This window comes from Perna viridis, chromosome 3, assembly GCF_037379345.1.
Source record: "Perna viridis isolate PV_CMFRI_1.1 ecotype Kerala chromosome 3, ASM3737934v1, whole genome shotgun sequence".
In the NCBI taxonomy this organism is placed as follows: Eukaryota; Metazoa; Mollusca; class Bivalvia; order Mytilida; family Mytilidae; genus Perna; species Perna viridis.
Genome location: NC_142447.1, coordinates 60,796,466 through 60,814,427, shown reverse-complemented (window position 1 = coordinate 60,814,427; position 17,962 = coordinate 60,796,466). Strand labels below are relative to the sequence as shown.

General features: G+C 32.1%; 1 protein-coding gene and 1 pseudogene across 1 annotated transcript in view; one reads left to right on the top strand and one right to left on the bottom strand.

Moving 5' to 3' along the window:
• Positions 1 to 233: 233 nt before the first annotated feature.
• LOC148623201 (ubiquitin thioesterase zranb1-B-like) overlaps positions 234 to 17,962 on the top strand; it is a 30,481-nt gene continuing 12,752 nt past the window's right edge. The window contains exons 1-4 of the mRNA XM_088573815.1: positions 234 to 383; positions 5,268 to 6,394; positions 6,746 to 6,817; positions 6,991 to 7,186. Of these exons, the coding sequence (XP_088429941.1) occupies positions 5,296 to 6,394; positions 6,746 to 6,817; positions 6,991 to 7,186 (1,367 nt within the window). The 5' untranslated portion in view covers positions 234 to 383; positions 5,268 to 5,295. The remainder of the gene's footprint in view (positions 384 to 5,267; positions 6,395 to 6,745; positions 6,818 to 6,990; positions 7,187 to 17,962) is intronic.
• LOC148623202 (uncharacterized) lies at positions 11,586 to 17,177 on the bottom strand (annotated as a pseudogene).

The following is a 17,962-nucleotide window of genomic DNA, read 5'->3' as shown; positions in this document are numbered from 1 at the left end:
ATTGCGCCATCTTTTACGCACTCTGCAAAATTAATAATTTTTATCACACTATTGCCTATTGTTGTCATAGACAGTCTCATGATCGAGTCTCCTTTATAATAAATCCACATGCTTCCATACAACTCGTACTAATAAGACATAACTCTTTGATGATAATCTTATGGACAACACGGGCTTTCTATCGAGGACGTTTGTTTATTGTGACGAGTTAGGATAAGAAATCTCATAAGTTCGTTCCACCTTTAGAATGCTGCATTGTAAGAAATTCGTAATTTTAATCAACCGAAGTTGGACCTCCACTGCAACTTCGTTTGTTTTGGTAATTTTTGTGGAACTGAATGAGCAGATGATGTGAAAAGACGGAGAGAAAACCCCTTATTTTGGTATGAAGATATGAAAAGACGTATCATTAGGGCTGCACTTTTTGCGTATAAGCTGAAATGATCAATTTACAGCCTTGATTAAAAGTAAAATTGGGAATGATTGACAACGATTAAGATGTAGGGATACGATGTGATCATGACATGCATGAGTTTGTTACCTGATCAACTGATTTCCACGCCCAGCTTCCACGAGCACCATGATTCAATGTCTCGGTCACTGCGGGGGGGGGGTGGTGTTGACGTCAACTTTGTAATGCATTTATTTTTTTTTGTTCATTTCACTTGTCATAATTTTCAAACTTTTAGAAGAAGCCTTGCATGGATCCTTGCACCATCTAGCACAATGACAATCATGCTTAAACCATGTCCAGTTAAGTTAAGATTTTTACAAAGAATGGCCCATTAAAAAAAATTAATCCTAGTATACATGTAACTGTTATCCAATTTTTTGTTGTTGCAAGTTACATGTAATTTATAACATGCACATTTAGTAAGTACATGCATTTGTACATATAAGTTTATACTGGCCAGTAAAATTAGCTGTTGACTTGTTAAATTTTGCTATTCAGAAGCCAGTGTTTAAAGGGCGCATAGATTTTTTATGTTTGGTGTAGTCCTTTGAAGCCAGAGAGTGATTACTCCAAAGTAGATGCAAGTAAATTCATTGCTTCCAAGTACCAAAAACCTACTGATGCACAGTGAAATATAAGTTGGACTTGCAATTTGTAGAACATTACAAGTCTATATGGCTTGTGCTTTAAAGACTGTATACTTGTAAGTAAAGAGCAGTATTAAGTCGGTGCATTTAAGGATTTCATGCATCAATATTGGTAAGAAATATTTGAATAATTCATATATTAGTAGGAAGAAAAATACTTCTTCTTACAGACGATATAATAAAAAAATATTAAACAATAACCAACAAAATGACAAGAATTTGTGCTCCTACCATAGGTGTAAAGATTTGCACTTTCAGCGGGTGCCTCCCGATATTTCATGAAAAATTCAACTATCTCCTACTTTCATGCTCATGTCAAATGAGAGATTTAACTGCATTCACAGAAATTTCTCTCGTCTTATTTGAATTTTCAGTTGCAATAATCGTAATAAATTATCTTATTTCTTGTCAAAAGATGTTGCAATAACAAGTACTTAGAAAAAATCCTGCTTTGTGAAAATTTGAGAGGGAGATCTCCTGTTTTAGAATTTTGATAGGTTTCCTACCCCCTATTCATTTACATGTAGACCAGTTGTCTGTGTTATAAATTTGTGTGTGTCATTCAAGTAAGTACAGAGCACATTGTTGTTAAATTGGGAACTGATGTCAGTGCATTTTTTTTGTAGGGATAATGTAGGAAGCATACATTTTAATATTTTAATTATATCAAGAAATAAAAAAAAAAAATTAAAACAAGGAACATGTCTTAACAATAAACAAGGATTGGATCTAAGTTTCTTAAAGTTTTCTAATTGCTAATTTAGCAAGTATACCAAAAATTAATGCTGGCTCTAAGTTTTTTGGGTTATTTCTGAACTGAACTTATAAATAATACATGTGGAAGTACAAATACAAATTTTAGCAAGGGTAAATAATTTCTACTATCAAAATAATTGAATTGAATTTAAACTTGCTTGTAGTAAGTATTTCTCCTTAAATTTACTGCAAAAATGACTGTACTGTAAAATTCATTTCTCTAATTTTGCTTCAATTTTCATACCACTTGACTGGTGTGGAAAAAAATGTTCTCATCACTAGTGACTTTTTTGTTCTCAGAGTTTGATTGGCTTAGAAATCGATTGTCTTGGACTCCATCTTGAATCACCTCGATTGCCATTGTTGTTATATTTCAGTTAAATGAGATAATTTAAGTGTTTTCTTACCTTAAATAAGAATTATGAAGGGACTCGGGAAGATGTGAAGTGAAAAAACCTTTGAAATTGTCTGGTTTCTTTTGTTTGGAATGTTTGCGTTTGTGTGACGTCAACATGTTTCATACAAAATTGGAATCATAACATTTCACACGCTTTTCATTTTTAGGTATTTTGTGACATTTTTAGGGCATTAGAGAAACAGAATCTACACTCAAAGCTTGTTGATGATGAATTTCTCACATCTTGTGAAATATATTTTATAGTTTGAATAGCTCGGCAAGCCTTGCGATCAAAACTATAAAATTTATTTCACTGATGTGAGAAATTCCATAATCAACTCGTTATTGTTGTAGATTCTATATTTCATCAAATGTCTTTTCCTCCCTCTTGAACTTTCAAAAAAATATTTTATCATCAGATACTTGTTGAAATGAAGTACAAAACTTTTGATTTACTGTACCCACCTTTTTGCAGCTAATGCACTGGATTCAATCTTAACAAAAATTAAAATAAGTATGAATGCAAGTATATTGATGCTCATACTTATGATGTCATGTATAGTTTTTTAATATGTTAAGGCATATATATATATATATAAATTGTTGTCCAAATCCAAATGTACAGTTACAGTAATACATCAAAGTAAGGCGCTACTGGGCCACAGTGCTACTGGTACATCAAGGTATGACACTACTTGGCCACTTAGGCAGAATAGTCAGACAGATGTAACTTCACTTAGTTATGGTGTATTCATTTCTCATAGTTTACCTTTCCTCTTTCGTCCTCCCAGGATGTGACATTTTGTGAGCAACTAAATGGGTGTTTTTTGAAAAGCAGAGGACGCTCACCGTCACTTTGCACCTGGTTCATGCTCCCAGTTTTTATTGGAGTCTGGGTTGCTTCTTTACTTTTGTTTATTTGTAAATATTATTTTGGTTTTTTCATGTTCTTCTTTGTGCATGTCAATTTTCTCTTTCTACTCATTAGCCATGGATCATATTCTCGATTTCTGTTTCTCATGATTTCTTTTTCATCCTTAGATGGAACAAACTCATTAGCCATGGATTATATTCTCGATTTCTGGTTCTCATGATTTCTTTTTCATCCTTAGGTGGAACAAAAAGTAACTAGAAGTTGCATTGTCACTTTTTTACTTCCAAGAAGATTAGGACTACTCTGTCCTTTAGTGGTACTTTGACAAGTTATCTTTCTTAATCTTTGATAACAGTTGAAAACAAATTAGGAAAAAAAAATGGTCAAAACTTTCATTATCTATCAATATTCAGCTACAAGCATTTGCAAATATATGTTAATCAGCTTTTTAGGTTTTTGATTTATTCAAAATACACATGTACCTTATGTCGCTGGTCTATCATTAGATCTTCCCTACTATTTCTGAACACTACACAAAAAATAAGTTCAAATGTAATTCCTTTAAGATCATTCAATACGACTTTTATAACCAGTAAATATGTTTCTTGCAATTATTCAGCCCAACAGTATTCTATTATTTCTGCTAATAGAATTGAGATTCATATCAACTGCAGATTTGAGGGACTCTGTTTAGGCATTGAAAGGTATTAAGTAAGAAATTTGCATTTAGGAAATTTAGTTCTACAGGAAGTGAAGAGCAGTGATTTTAACCAAGTAAAATTTTCAATGCTACAATTTTCGCAAGAACCAAAAACCTCAAGTGCTGACAGCACTTTGATAATAACAACGCTAGGGACAGAATATGGAATGAACATTTTTAATCAAGTTATGCTAACTGATGGTTTATTGTTTTGTAGTGATACTTTGTAATGAAACATTAACATTTAAAGAACTGCTTGCTTGCTGCAGGTTGAGTTGTGGGACTTACATGTAAATGGTTAAAAAATGGGGAGATTTTCTGTTTTCAGACTATAATTTAAAAACCTGTTCAGCAATTTCTATGAGACTTCAGTAGATTGTTTCTTTACATTGATGAAATCTTCCTTTTAATTTTTGAAGATCTGTGACTTAACCAGTAAGAGTTCTGGAACTTTGTTAGCAAAAAAAAGGGGGAATTTCACAATTTTCAGACTATAACTCAATGGTGGTTATAATAATCTTGAAACTTTAGTGAATTGTTTCTTTTGATTGTCGACAGCTCCCTTTTAAGTTTGATAAATTTCTGGTTTTTCGTTTTCAAGTAATTGATCTTTATTCATGAAAAGGTGGAGATTAACCCTTAGTATTTATGCAAACCCTGAAAATGCTTCAAGCAATTTTCTTGAAACTTTGTTGAATAGTTTATTTCTACTAGTATTTTGGATTTTACATTTTATGTTACAGGACTTAATTCATACATTTATGGGTAATTTTTTCTGTTTTTTGGGTTAAACCTAAAAAATACTTCCACCAAATGCCAACACATAGTGTATTTCTTGTTTATTTTGTTCTAGGCATTTAAATTTTTAATCCATGCCTTTCCGCTAGATTCTTTGTTCCTCTGATTACTCCTTCAGATACAGAAACAAAATTCTGGGATTTATAGAAAGTACTTTGCCCGTCCGTCTGTTTATCATAATCTGTTCCTGTTATCTTTTAAAAGTCTTATTGCAAGTTATTTGACCATTTCCATTATGGGTAAATTATTGTCCTGGGTCAAACATTTAATTACAGTCAAAATTCAACTGTATCCAGCTTGAATTTTGTGTCCATATTTGCCCTATCTTTTAAGGATTTGACCTCTGGGGGTGTTTTTAGCTGTGCGTTATGAAGCATTTTCCTATTAAGATAGTTGAAATATTAAGACTATTTAATGACTTTAGGTCTTATGAAACTTGCAATGAAAAGTAAAACATGAGTCTTTCCCTTTGAAGTATGTTTAAAGTAGAATGTGCTTGTTTTAATTTTATAACTACTTACATAGTTGTATTGTAGCAGTCAAGAAATGATAACAAATGTTTACTTATTCAATTGTGATAAATCTGAGACTCCAGGGTGGCTTTAGTCAGATAAGTCTAATATTTAAGTGTATAATTTCAGGGCAGCTTTAGCCTGACCTGATGGTACCATGGCAGATGATAAGAAGAAGTGGTCCTGTGAATACTGTACCTACCAGAATTTTGAGGCTGCTATAAAATGTACTTTGTGTCATGCTTCACGAGGTTCACCCCTCATTACTGACCTTCACAATGAAGAGCAAGATATTTACAAGATGGCTGCGAAGTCAGGAAACAATCGTGAGAATAGTGAACTCATTTGTACAACCAAGGTGAACAAATGGAATTGTAGGAGTTGTACTTATCTTAATTGGCCAAAAGCTGTAAGATGTGTTCAATGTTATACTCCAAGAAATAAAAAGTCTTCCCCTCCTAGTGCCTCTCCTACACATGAGAAAGCACCTCCTGGTGCTGTGTCAGGGGAGGCAATAACACCTAAAAAGTCATCCCCTCAAGGAGAAATGCCATCATCACCGAAGGCAGCTCTAAAAACATTAAATAATGATATTAATAAACAGAAAATATATGCAAGAGTAAAGTGGAACTGTAGAAATTGTACATATGAAAATTGGCCAAAGAGTTTGAAATGTGTTATTTGTGGAACTGCCAAAGGAAGAACATCACCTGAGATCACTATAATGTCTTCTGAGACCAGTCCTATATCTGGATCTCCGACAGGATGTGCTTCAGGGGCCTCCATACCAACCAGTCTCTCTGAGACAACCAACTATCAGGAAGATAACAAATCCATGGAGCGGAAACTCAAGCAAATTAAGAAAAGATTGAGGGAGAAAGATTGGTTGTGGTTAAATGCTTGTGTTGGTGTAGTTGAAGGTGAAGCACAAGCTGTTGAGGCTTACATAGCATCAGGAGGAGATCCCTATAGACAATTAAGTCAGGAAGAAGCAATTCTTCTCAATCGGCCAAGTGCCTTTCAAGCAGGGTACACATTAGTTCATTTGGGTATAAGATTTAAACGAGAAGACATGTTAGCTCTTCTTTTGACAAGTACAGAGGCTGCTTCTTGTTCTAAAAAACGATTACCATCCCATATCAGTCCAGATCTGGCAGCAGATATTCGTCGGCTGATATCAGCTTCCCTCAGACAGCGGAAAGGGGAATTTCCATGCCAAATAATGTCTGAATGTGTCACTTTTTACCTACCTACTGGTAAGCTTGCTGATTTGCATGGACTGTAAACTAAATTTTGAGAAATACATGTATAATCAAATTTAATCGACTCATTAGTAAGGGATATTTGAAATTAAGTAGTCATCACAATAAGTCTTGAAAAAACTACATGTGTTATAACAGCAAAACCAGCCAAAGATTGAAAGAAAACTTATCTTATTTTTGATATTGTTAATATTCACTTAAGAACATTGTTCACAGGCTTGTACTACATGTGGTAGTCATGATTAAATATTAAACAGGTAAACCAAATTAGTTTTAGATTTCCCAAAAGATATCAATTTACAGCAATAAAACACTAACTGTTGGTTTTTATGTTTTATATGACAGGTGTAGATAATTTACCAGGTCCTGTCCAAACCCAGTTGTTTGATGAGTTATTAGATAATGATGTACAGAAAGGTAACTTTCTTTGATGAAGCTTTTAATTGAATTTTTATATGTATAAATAATACTCATTTACTCATTTACATGTTAAGAGGTTACATCAAAGACATATGATTTAAAGTTCACAAATTGTTAAGATTGTTTGTCTGACATTGTTTAAATGTAGAATGTTCTACAATATTCTTCAGAGTTGGAAGATGATTTGGTAATTAATTGGAGTAAAGAATTAACTGAAAGACTTGGTAGTAGGTTATATGCTCTATGGAACAGAACAGCTGGTGACTGTTTGTTGGATTCTGTACTCCAAGCAACATGGGGGATATTTGATACAGATAATACACTCAGGAATGCCTTATCAGAGAGCCTCAGTGATGCTGTCATGATGTTAGTATATGCTTTTTTTACAGAAGAATTTATTAAACATTGATGACTTGGTTTATATGCAACTCCATTATCACTATTAAGCTTGATAGATTGGTAAATATAATACAGTTTTAACCTTGATGTGTCAAACTTGGAAGAGTCCAAATCTTGGATAATTCGAACTAATATGACAGTCCCAGCAAAACTCCCCTTACTCCAAAAATTTTTTACCTCTGATGACTCTAACTTGGATAAATGGAGACCTGAGATAACTCGAGATTTTCAATCAGTCCCCTTGATAGGTCTTCAAAGTTGATTAACTCTGATGTGTCTAAGTCAACTTTTTAGTGATAAAACTGATAGATTTATTACAAACCTTGACCAAAAATTGTTTTTATTACATTTAGCATGGCTTGTGAAAACACTTGTTGACTTTGATTGTATATTAATACAAATTAGCTTGGGTAGTTAAAGGAATGAATTGTTGAATGTTCACAACATTGGGATCATTAGGTTGCATTCAAAAATCTATAAGAGTTCCAAATTTTTTCAAAATTTTTTACACGTTTGTTTTTCGCAGCTATCATTTTTTCAATATTATACATATACTTCATTTTTTCTAACATTCCTTGCACATTTAATGGTTTATTATAACACTTCATACTATAAATATAATGTCTTACCAAAGAATAATATTATTTTGTGGATCACCTTTACAACATTGTTTAATATTACCAAACAAAAATATGATTTTAGTGAATGCTATGCTTATACCATTATGAAGGAGCCATTGATCAATTTCTTCAATAAAATCCTGTACTTGTTCACGTTCCCATAGCAAATGTTCAATAGTTTCTATTCCTGAATTACAGAAGGAACAAAATGGAGAGGAGGCATTGTCAACTATATTGATAAATTTGTTGGTTGTCAAAATCCTCTGATTAATTCTGTACTGGAGCCAATGCAGTTTTGTGTAACGACAAATGGAAGTTTATTAAAAACTTTCCAATTCTCAGTATCTACATTTAAAATTATGCTCCACTTGGTGTTCCCTGTAGATGTACAATCATTTCTATTTAAAATACAATACATATCTCTTGAGCCCTTCTGACTCTTTAATATAGTTTTCACATGTGATGGAATGAAAGAAGATGCTAGTTTGTAGCTTTCCTTTGTAAACTGCTTACTTATCTTTGATGCCAGAGACATAATACTATTGTATTTCATTATATTCAAATTTACATCAAAAATATTTTGTTATTCGTCGTGTTTCAAAAAAGAACCATCTTCTCCAACCAAATCATTAACATAACGAATACCTCCATCAAGCCAATTCTTATAAACAAATTATTCATCCAAAGAGGACTGGCTAAAAAATATTCCCGTTTTTTATCTTTCTCTCTCTCCATTACCATTTCCCATGACAACAGAACATCTCGCCAAAAATCATTTTTAATATTTTCTCTTAAATGAGATATATATGTTGATCCACAGGTGAACAATTTTTCTTTGGCTACCTGTGATAAGAAAATATTTTGCCAATTTCCTTCATTTCTAAAAAGTCTCCTTATTCATGTACATTTCATGGCTTGAATAAAAGCATTTACATTGATCATCTCAAGGCCTCCTTCTTCATAGCATTTTTGTAATACATCTTTCTTAACTTTATGAACAGGTGAATTCCACACAAATGTATAGAAAATGTCGTTTATATTTTTCACCATATTATCCCTTGGGTTTGGAAGTGACATTATAAAATGATTCAAAATTGGTAACAAAAGTGTTTTAACAACTGTTATTCTACCAATTACTGTGATATTTCGTTTTGACCACTGGTTTATCATACTTTTGATCTTTCTGATACTTTCATCATAATTTTGTTTTATCATCTTGTCCAGGTCGACCTCAAAATTAACACCTAATAATTTGAAAGATGTAACTCCCCAAGAAAGATTTTTCTCTCTACATAAAACCTCCTTAGAATACTTTTTGCTCCCAATCCAAACAACTTGAGTTTTTGAAAAGTTGATGTTAAGTCCCGAAATCTGGCCAAAACCAATCAAGTTCATGTAATGCCTGATTCAAGGAATCTTCCGAACCATCTAAAAGTAAAGATATATCGTCTGCAAATTGGGACAATTTATGTTCAACCTGGATGACTTTGATTCCCTTTATTGTTCTTTCTAATTTTCATACCCAAAATTTCAGCACATAAGATAAATAAGTACGGTGACAAGGGGTCTTCTTGTCTACAGCCCCGTTCAATTACGAAAAACTCTGAAAGATTCCCACCCTGAATAACAGCGGAGTTTATGTTATTGTATAAAACTTCTGTCCATTTTATAATAGAATCCCCAAAGTTAAAGAACTTTAAAACATTTTTAAAAAATCTCCATGAAATGGAATCAAAAGCCTTTTCAAAATCGATTAATAATAAAAGGCCAGGTATATCATTTTCTTCACTATATTGCATAATGTCATAAATAAGTCTAATATTCTCCCCAATATATCTTCCACTGATAAATCCAGTCTGATCAGTATGTATAAGATTACTCAAAACAGTCTTAAATCTCATAACTGAAGCACCAGAACAAATCTTGTATACTGTGTTCAATAAAGATATGGGTCTCCAATTCTTTAAAAAATGTCTTGGTTTATTTCCCTTAGGTAGACAGGTAATAATGCCCAGTTTTTGTGTGACAGATAATTCTCCCTTTTGGTACCCTGCATTTAATGATCTAACAACAAAATATTTTAAATCCTTCCAAAAAAAACTTAAAGAATTCAGTAGAAAACCCATCAGAACCTGGCATTTTATTATTTTTCATACGTTTTAATGCCAGATCAGCTTCATTAACAGTAATAATACCTTCTAAACTGTCTTTTTGATCATTTGTTAACTTTGTAAAATTTACACCATCTAAACCTTGATTAATTTCATCATATACATTAACATTGTCATTGTCTTTTTTCTTCTAAAGTGTTTCATAAAATTCCTTAACCTGGTTTAAAATCTCTTTTTGATCTGTAACTACCTCCCCATTATCTTTTTCAACTTTAGGAATGATTTTACTCGTAAAGTTCTTAGATTCTAGAAATAACTTGTTGGCTTTTCCCCTTCCTCCATCCATTGTACTCTAGATCTAATAATTTTACCCTGCAATCTCTCCTTTCTGATATTCTCTAATTCTTGCTTTTTTTGTTCTAATTGCTGTATTGAACCATTATCTACATTTTCTTCTATATATCTTACCTCTTCCTTAAGTTTTTCCTCATTTTTGTTTTTCTCTCTCTTTTTAAAACTTGAATATGAGATGGATTTTCGACGTATTTCCATCAGTAAAGTTTCAAGAAAGAGTTGATCATTTATAATGAATTCAATTGACTCATTATCAATATCTTGTATACTCTCATGATTATAAACTGGGAGACAATATTGTTTCTTTACATCAAGTATCTTCTGATGTACAATTTTGATATATTCCTCCTCATAAAGTAATGAGTTATTGAACTTCCATAACCCTTTCCCTCAAACAAATGGACAAATCTCCAATTCTAGTAATATCTTATAGTCTGAACGATAATTTGGTTCAACACAGCAATTTTTAGGAATGATAACATACCCTCTGATATCAGAAAAAAATCAAGCCTAGCTTGTTTTAGAGGGTTTTTCTTCCGCCAAGTAAATCTTTTTAATTTGGAAAAAGCTCTCTGAATGGATCTACTGGAGATCTATCCTCTATTATTTGCAGTAATTTATCTCTAGCATTGGGGTTATTTATATGTAGATAATTACTATAATCTAGATCTGGAGACAAAACCAGGTTATAATCCCCACATATTACATAATATTCATTCTCAAAGTCATCAATAACAGACATAATCTGGTCATAAAATGCAGGGCAGTCATTATTAGGACCATATATAGTAACTAATGTAAAACGTATTTTATCAGCCATAACATCTAAAGCTAAATAATTTCCATTTTCATCTTTTTTCTCCTTTGTAATCTTGAATTCAAAATTATTATTAAATAGTATAGCAACTCCTCTAGAGTTAGTAGTGAAAGATGCAAAGAAGCAGTCAATACCCCAAAGTGATCTAATATTGTTCTCTTGTTCAAATGCAAAATGAGTGTCTTGAAGGCAATATATGTTATACTTTTCTGATTTCAGAAAATTGAAAACATCCATCCTCTTGGACAGGTCACCTAATCCTTGACAATTGACTGAAAGTATTTTTAAAGACCCCATGATTGTTGGGATATATAATAAATCATTTTAAAATTTTGACAACATAGACACAAAATAAACCATGTCTTAGGAATGCATAGAACATAAACACAGTAATGTACATGTATATTCAGTAATGTATATGTATATTCAGTATTCTAATGAACTGCTGTTTCAACTAAGTCACCAAGAGAACAGCTAAACAACCACAATGTTTTTTTGCCAGATATAAGAAATATACATTATAAATAATAAGTAAAGGTTAAAAGCAACATAAAGGCAGTCTGCAAACATTCAATTATGATGTCATATTTTTGCAGTATACATTTCATGTAAAAATATATAGCAAAGAGTTACATTTATGAGTACGTAATATTATGCATATATATATATACACACACACACACACTAATATGCATTGAACTCAAATATTTTTTGTATCAAATACATTTTTTAATGACCTTTCTGTTTGAAAATAAAATTTAAAACAGTGAATTCTGAATAGTACAATACATTGGATTGATAGGGTTGTGAAGTCACAACAACAGAGGTCTAGGACATGTGTTGTGTCTTCCCAACTCTAGCAGCAATCCAATGGAAACAAAGTACCAAAAAACTACGAAACAATACAATTGGGTTATCTCCCTTAAATTTAGCTTCCCTGTTAGTGTTGTTCATTTGTATTGCGATACAAGATTGGGGTCACTTCCCTTTAATTGGACTACAAAATGAATTGTTCAAAATATAAGGTAGCGTTATCTCCCTTTGTTTCGATAATCATGTACTGTTTATCTTTAGTATTGCTAAACAATTAAATAAATTGGGTTTCTCTCCCTTTAAGTTAACCACACAATGCTGCTTTGATAAAAATCAAACTGATGTTAAATAAATAAGTTAGGATTATCTCCCTTTAGTTTTAACAACTAATCTTTTAACCTTTGATGAAAGAATTGTTAAGTTGTAGAAGGAAAATTGATTGTAACCAAAATTTGATAAATAAAAGTCTTACCAAGTATTGATAGGAATGTGGAAATGTAATTTTGTATATAACTTTGACAGTTTTACTATATTTAGGCATACAATAATGTTGAAATTATATTTTTTATTCCATAATACTATACAAAGAGTAATTTAACATATACTGCAATTTTTTTCACGAACTTAAGAAGTCTCAACAGTTTGTGAGGTATAAGTTCTTCACTTTCACAGTTACTCCCCTTGCTGTAGTCTGAACTGGATGTCGTCATAAAGATTAAACTTCAATTGCAGATCTTTTTCAGTCCTCCCATATATGCCACAGTTATAATACCACACCTGGTCAAACTCATTAGTGTCATTTAAACGTTTAATCAAGTTCATATTTCTCTGGGAAACATCATCAACAAATTTCACATTTCCCTTCAGCTCTTTTCTTTCTCGCATAACTTTTCACTTAACATCGCTGCTAAAGAGCTTCACAATGACTGGGTATGGTCCCGGTTTTTTGGTTGGGATCCTGTGAATAGCTACAACATCCCTATCCTCTAGTTCAACCTTCAGTTTATTTTCGCAAATGTCCATAAAATCTTTTCTTAGATTTTGGTTTGTCTTGTGGGGAAAGTTCATAACTTTAATGTTATTTTTTCTCGAGTATTTCTTGTTATAGTTGCTACTAATATCTGCTTGTGTAGCTATTCTAGTTGTTTCGTTTAAATCTTTCCTGATATTAGTAGTTGTACCATGCAGCACCTGTATCTTTCTTTTTAAGTCATCATCTTTTATAGACAAAGCATCTATCTTTTCCTGCATTTCATTTTTAACTTCATTGATTTTTTCTTCAATCCTTTCTTCCATTTCACTTTCAATAGATTGTTTGAATTCATTTATCAACTTTTTTACAATAGAGCTAACCAATTGTTCTATATCATTGGTTTTAATTAAGTCCTTTGTCACTCTATCAAGGTCTTGTTTACTGGTCAAATTTTGTAAATGTCCTTTTGTAAGTTCATAATCCCTGATAGATCCAGGCTATTAGTGGGCTCATTTGCCACTTCAGAATGTGGTCTCTTAAGTGGTTTTTCCTTTTCTTTGTCCTTTTCCAGTTTTGCTGCCAGCAATGATTGAACTGTATTTACTGGCTTGTTAGGTCCTTTAGTACTGGCATTGCTAGGATTAAGTTTTGGAGGCATTGTTCCTATATACTGATATAACTGACAAGTATTCACTGATCACCCTTTCTTGTCAAAATAACAAAGTTATGTTCAAATTAAATATTTTTCAAATCACAGATTTAATTTCCAAAAGTTATATCACTAAAATCTCCATAAAAATTCCTTTTCAGCAATATGAATCTTATTGGAGTACTCTCCTTAAAAACTTCATTTCAACTGCAAAAAGTGGGAGCTTTGATTTAGACTGTTGACTGTACGGCAGCCATCTTGACCTTTCTTATTTGGATATTTGGATATTTTGATTATCATAAAAAAATTTGTTGATAAACTTCATTTGTTGAAATGTCATCTGAACATTTAACTACACGCCAAACAGACAATAGCAACTGAAGTAATGAATACCTTCATTTCACTGGTGACTACATGCCAAACAGACAATAACAACTGAAATAATTCAATGACTACCTTCGTTTCACTGGTGACTACACACCAAACAGACAATAGCAACTGAAGAAATTCAGTGACTACCTTCGTTTCACTGGTGACTACGAGCCAAACAGACAATAGCAACTGAAGTAATTCAATGACTACCTTCATTTCACTGGTGACTACAAGCCAAACAGACAGTAACAACTGAAGTAATTCAATGACTACCTTCCTTTCACGGGTGACTACACACCAAACAGACAATAACAACTGAAGTAATTCAATGACTACCTTCCTTTCACGGGTGACTACACACCAAACAGACAATAGCAACTGAAGTAATGACTACCTTCGTTTCACTGTTGACTACACGACAAACAGACAATAGCAACTGAAGTAATGACTACCTTTGTTTCACGGGTGACTACACGCCAAACAGACAATAGCAACTGAAGTAATGACTACCTTTGTTTCACGGGTGACTACACGCCAAACAGACAATAGCAACTGAAGTAATGACTACCTTCGTTTCACTGGTGAAACCAAAATTTCATTATAGAAATGGACTTGATTTTGAAAACATTTTAGTTGAAAAAAAAAAATAAACAAGAATTTTTCCTGTTGATAATGCATAGAATTTAAAACCTAATTGATATACAACACATCTAAATTGTCTTTTGTTATGTTGCACAAAACAGCACAAATGGACTTGAAGTATTCTTTGATGTGAGGTAATGTGCTAAGAATTAAATCATCAATCATTTCAGGGTTATACTCGACCTCGGATAACTGGAACATTTTTTTTTCTTTGTTTTTTTAGTAGTCAGGATTTTACACAATTCCCTTACATCACCACCTGACTATGGTGTAGAGGGAGTTCTTAATGGAGAAATTGTCACTTACATACAAACATTTTATAGATTCATATAACATATTTACAAAATACCATGAAAAAAAAAAGAGTAACTATATTCTATTTCCATTCTCACATCATTCACCTACCACTCATTCATTGTAATACATAAGTTTGGACTGCAATGTATCTAAAGAACAGGAGTTCAATTGGAATAAAAATATAAAAATCAAGTAAGAAAGAAAAGAGTAATTGATAAATAAAAAAAAAATTCCTGTGTAGAAAAATTATGATGGAAAAATAGCTTGTAAATGAGCCCAATATTTTTCAAATTTGTGTAATGTGCAATTTTTATTTGTAACATAACTTTCAAGAGATTGGTACTGTCTTATACGGTTGAGGAGGCCAACCATATTTGGTATAATTTCCTTTTATTTACATCTAGATAGATAGTTTTTTTGCTATTATAATCAACAAATTAGAAAATAAATCTTCTGAAGGAAACCCTAATAATACTTTCTGCTTGGTAAATGCAAAATCTCTGTTGTACAAATGTATTAGATGCAAAAATGATGACCAGAAATGTTTTGTGATATGAAAATCATAAAATAAATCTAGTTTCTTCATCTAGTTTACAAAAAGAACATAGATTGCTTGGCTTTAGCTTGATCCTGTATAAGAAAGAATTTGTAGGAATAATACGATGTAGTATTTTGTATTGGAAACTTCTCAGATAACTGTCAGAACAACACGTTTTTGTTAAAATGAAGTAGTTTTGCCAGTCTACAGTTTCTGATCCTAAAAGTTCTTCCCATTTCAAATTTTTTTCTATTGGCTGACAAAATATGATACTAATAAGATGACCATATAAAAACTTGGGTTTTTTAACTTGAAGGAGCTGTTCAAGAAATGTGTCAGTTACAGAAAAATTTACAAAATTATTCTCATTGCAGTGCTCTTTTACAAAAATCTTAATGCTCATAGGAATCTGTGATAGGATACTACAGTAGCTCAAAAAGTTATTAGTGGAAGTTTTATTTTTGAACTCATGAAATGTGAAAAATCTTATTTTCAAAGTTTATTATATCCTTTAAAACTTTAACCCCATGGTGCTTCCAACTGTCATATAACATAAAATCTAGCACAGGTACAAAGTTCAGAATGTCTAGAGAAAGAATTTCTCTTGTACATGTCTTAAAAACCGGCTTCACTTAATACATTGACAAAAATACATCTCCCCAAAAAGGATTGTGAATAGAAGTTGACAACTCTTTCAACTTTTCCCTTTGTAGAGAAAAAACTCTTTCACCTCCAAACATTCTTAAATCAGAGAGTAAGAGTGAATGCCATGTCCTTCCTGTATCTTGAAGTACTCGACGTACCCAACCAATTTTTAAATAATAAGTAAATGACTCCAAATGAATCATGTTCAATCCTCCTTGCTTGAAATCTCCAATAAGTGTATTACGCTTAATTCTCTCTGATTTCCCAATCCAAGTAAAGTGAAAAAATAAGGAATTAATCTCATTTATACTATTTTGAGACAAATTGGGTAAGGCTGTCAACAAATGTATAATCTTTGGAAGTGTAAGAGTTTTAATAACTGTAACCTTACCAAGGAGTGTAAGCTTTCTATGTTCCCATGACTTCAATATACCAGACATTTCCGTAACCTTCTTAGAAAAATTAATATGAAGCATGTCATCTAAATTTAATGAAAATTCTAATCCCAGAACTCTAAAATTTAAGACTGTCCATTGAAGTTTTTTACCAGAACATAATACATGATTAGAATTTTTTTACTAACAACCCATATGGCTTTGGTTTTAGATGCATTCATCTTTAAGCCAGAAGCCTTATAAAACAACTCAAATACATTTAAAGACTCTGTTCAAGATTTCTCTTTACCATGTAACATTAGGATTGTATTATCAGCATATAGACTAAATAAAATTTCACTCTCTTGTACCATAACACTATGAATATTTGGGTCTGATTCAAGTTTAATAGCTTATAGTTCAACACCTATAATAAACAGATAAGGTGACAATGGGTCCCCCTGTATACAACCATGTTCAAGATAAAAGAAACTTGACATATTACCATTATTTATTACACAGCTTTTGGCATCTACATAGAAAGTCTTGAACCATCTGCAGATTGATGGACCAAAATTGAAACTTTTTTTAATGCTGCAACTAGAAATTCCCATTCAATGGAATCAAAAGCTTTTTCAAAATCAATGAGTAACACTAATCCTGTGGCATATCATGATATTCTAAATAGTGCATCAGATCATATAAGAGTCTAGTATTTTCTCCTATAAATCTATCTTTAATAAAACCCTTTTGTGTATCACTTATGATATTGGGTAATATGGTTTTCAACCGATTTGCAATTGCCGCAGAGGCTATCGTCAAGTCTGTATTTAACAAGCTAATAGGGCGCCAATTTTTTCCTGTCCTTACCATCTTTAGGAATACAAGTGATGACACTGATACTGGAAAGCAGAAAAATTTCCTGTTTCATAACCAAAATGTAAGGATCGAAACACAAGTGGTCCAAGATCTTTCCAGAAAAATTTATAGATTTTTCTATTTGACCATTTGTCGTATGTTTTAGTGCAAAAGAGCACTCATTAAATGTTATGTTACCCTCACACTTTGATCTTGTGTAAGTTAAACACCATGCTTAAAAAATAAATCATTTCCACAACCAGAATGTATGCTTGAATACAAAGATTTATAAAAATTCTGTTGTTCAAAAAGAAGTTTTGACTGTTCTGAAATATGTATTCCCGGGTCATCAATCAACTCTGTTATTGTCTTTTTATAGAATTTTTTTTCTATCTTGCAAAAATATTGAGAGCATTTTGCCTGGTCCCTTCCACTTCAACTTAATAAGTTTTGACTTTATAGTACCCTTTATCTGTATTATACCTATTACAAGTGCTGGCCAAACTTAAACTAATTGTTATATATCTCTGAGGGCTATTCCAGGATAAAGTATGGAAAGGTTGGATTGCAAATTTCATAATACCCAATCATCCATAGAATTAAAGTAAAATTTTCATAACTATGTATTTCTATGTTTGCTTTGAAATACCCCCTCCCATACAATTTTTAAAAGTGCTGTT